General features: G+C 35.8%; 1 protein-coding gene across 1 annotated transcript in view; it reads right to left on the bottom strand.

Annotated features, from left to right (window-relative positions):
- The window catches only part of LTA4H (leukotriene A4 hydrolase), a gene marked incomplete at its 5' end in the record, with an annotated part of 5,887 nt that extends 4,076 nt beyond the window's left edge, over nt 1-1,811 (bottom strand). The window contains 4 exons of the mRNA XM_009585077.1: nt 1-54; nt 416-519; nt 601-745; nt 1,700-1,811. The exon at nt 1-54 is cut by the window's left edge and continues 23 nt beyond it. Of these exons, the coding sequence (XP_009583372.1) occupies nt 1-54; nt 416-519; nt 601-745; nt 1,700-1,811 (415 nt within the window). The remainder of the gene's footprint in view (nt 55-415; nt 520-600; nt 746-1,699) is intronic.
- Between the last annotated feature and the right edge of the window lie 226 nt (nt 1,812-2,037).

Below are 2,037 nucleotides of genomic sequence, written 5' to 3' on the forward strand. Positions count from 1 at the left end.
CATTCCTGGAGCATGAAACCATGAGTTCCAATCAACTTTATCAAGAACATCTACCTACAGAGCAACACAAATTCTTATTCAATTTTAAGTGTTATTTTTAGAGAAAAGCATACCCTATGAAAACGAGTTTCAATCTTTTTTTTTTTTTTTTTTTTTTTTTAATTAACTTCCCTCCAATTATCCTGGAGAGTCCTATATAGATTACTTCAAAACAAAATATTCCCTTCTAGGAGGAAAAAAAAAAGCATCATAATGCAAACTCATCTTCGTAAGATGCCAGACTACATCATATTAAGATCTTGAGATAAAGAAGAGAAAGATGAAGAACTGGTCCTTAAAGAAGGTAATTCCTGAGCTATGCCACAGTTTCACTAATTAAAAGGTTTCAAGCAATTAGTTTTAAATACTACCCAACCTTATCCTTGAAGTAGGAGTACAAGAACTTCTTCCAGTCCTCTGTTACTATGCTCTTATAAGCAAACTGCTGAACATAAGCCTTCAAGAAGCCAATGAAGACATCTAACGGTTAAAAAAGAAACTGTTTCAGTGTTTGAAATTAGAATGGGAAACAGTAATATGTAAAGTCTGACTAACACTTACCTGGTCCTCCAAGAAGTTGTTCAAGATAAAAAAGCAAAGCAAAGCCTTTTTCATACGGAACAGATGAATAGGCAACATCAGGATCTACTTCATTCAGATTAGGGATGAGGTTTGTTACAGGATTTTTATCTCCAAGAGCATTTATCTGTGACAAAGACACAAGAAAATATATGCTAGGAAAACTAGCACTCTTGCAAATCATTACTAATCCTATTTATAAAGTTATAATCCATCCAAAGCTAAGGTGGCCTCATTTCAAAGCATTCTTTCTAATTCTTTTTCCTGAAGTTCTGAATCTGCACAAAACATAGTTTACTAAACTTTTTTCTCATTTTGTTTTATCAGTGTCTGATTGCGTATCAAACAGAAAGATGTTAGGATCAATCACCCTGTGCTCCAGCTGTCTCAAAGGAGTTAATTACTGTCATGTCTGTCGTAATCACGAGCACCTAATCAACTATCTATACCCCTTTATTAACAAACTATTTAAACTACTTGATTTAAAAGGGTGGTATAAAGAATAAAATACGAGGAAATATTCATAGTAAACCAGGTAAACTGCATCACCAAATTGAATGAGAGGGCTGGAAATATCACAGGCTGGAAATCTGAAAACTAAGGTTTAGTTTCGTGTTTAGGTAGCATAGTTCAACAACCCTTCTAGACAGTAACAGATTAGGAATATGCTCAATTATGACACAGTACACAGGAAAAAAGAAATCAGTTACTTGCATGAGGCATTGGAAATTCTGATGGTCATGCTTGCAGATAATTCTGACAAGTTTTCAGCTGCCCACCAGTATGCTAACAGGTAATATTGCAATTTAGCCACACCCAGAACAACCAAGAGAGTCTGTAAAGATGCCTATCCTTACAGAACAGCTTAAAACAGTTCAAAAAGCTTTATCTAATCTGAGTTTAAGCTATTGCCTTGGGAAGAGATCATATACCTTGGAATCAAAGTTGTTCATCCTCTAATAAGAAAGTGTTAGGAAAGCTGACTAGACAAGTCTTATTTGTGGGAAACACACAAAATCAGCTTTATTTTATTTAGGTATATGCTTAAACATAAAGTCATCATAACTTTGAAAATATTTACCGTATTCTGCAGTTCCCTCCAACCTCCCAGGGCTTGAAAGTGCCTGAACTGCTCACCAAACAACCGACCACCAATCCTGCGCTCCAGGTATACAGTATGTCCCTCATTCAGCCTGGAAATACATTGATAAAGTCAGCATTGTGTCCTGTTTTTGACTGGGATAGAGTTAATTTTCTTTCTAGTAGCTGGTATAGTGCTGTGTTTTGGATTTACTATGAGAATAATGTTGATAACACACTGATGTTTTAGTTGCTGCTAAGTAGTGCTTACACTACTTCAAGGACTTTTCAGCTGCTCATGCTCTACTGTCCGAGAAGGCTGGAGATGCACAAGAAGCT

Source organism: Fulmarus glacialis, unplaced genomic scaffold, assembly GCF_000690835.1.
Source record: "Fulmarus glacialis isolate BGI_N327 unplaced genomic scaffold, ASM69083v1 scaffold17239, whole genome shotgun sequence".
In the NCBI taxonomy this organism is placed as follows: domain Eukaryota; kingdom Metazoa; phylum Chordata; class Aves; order Procellariiformes; family Procellariidae; genus Fulmarus; species Fulmarus glacialis.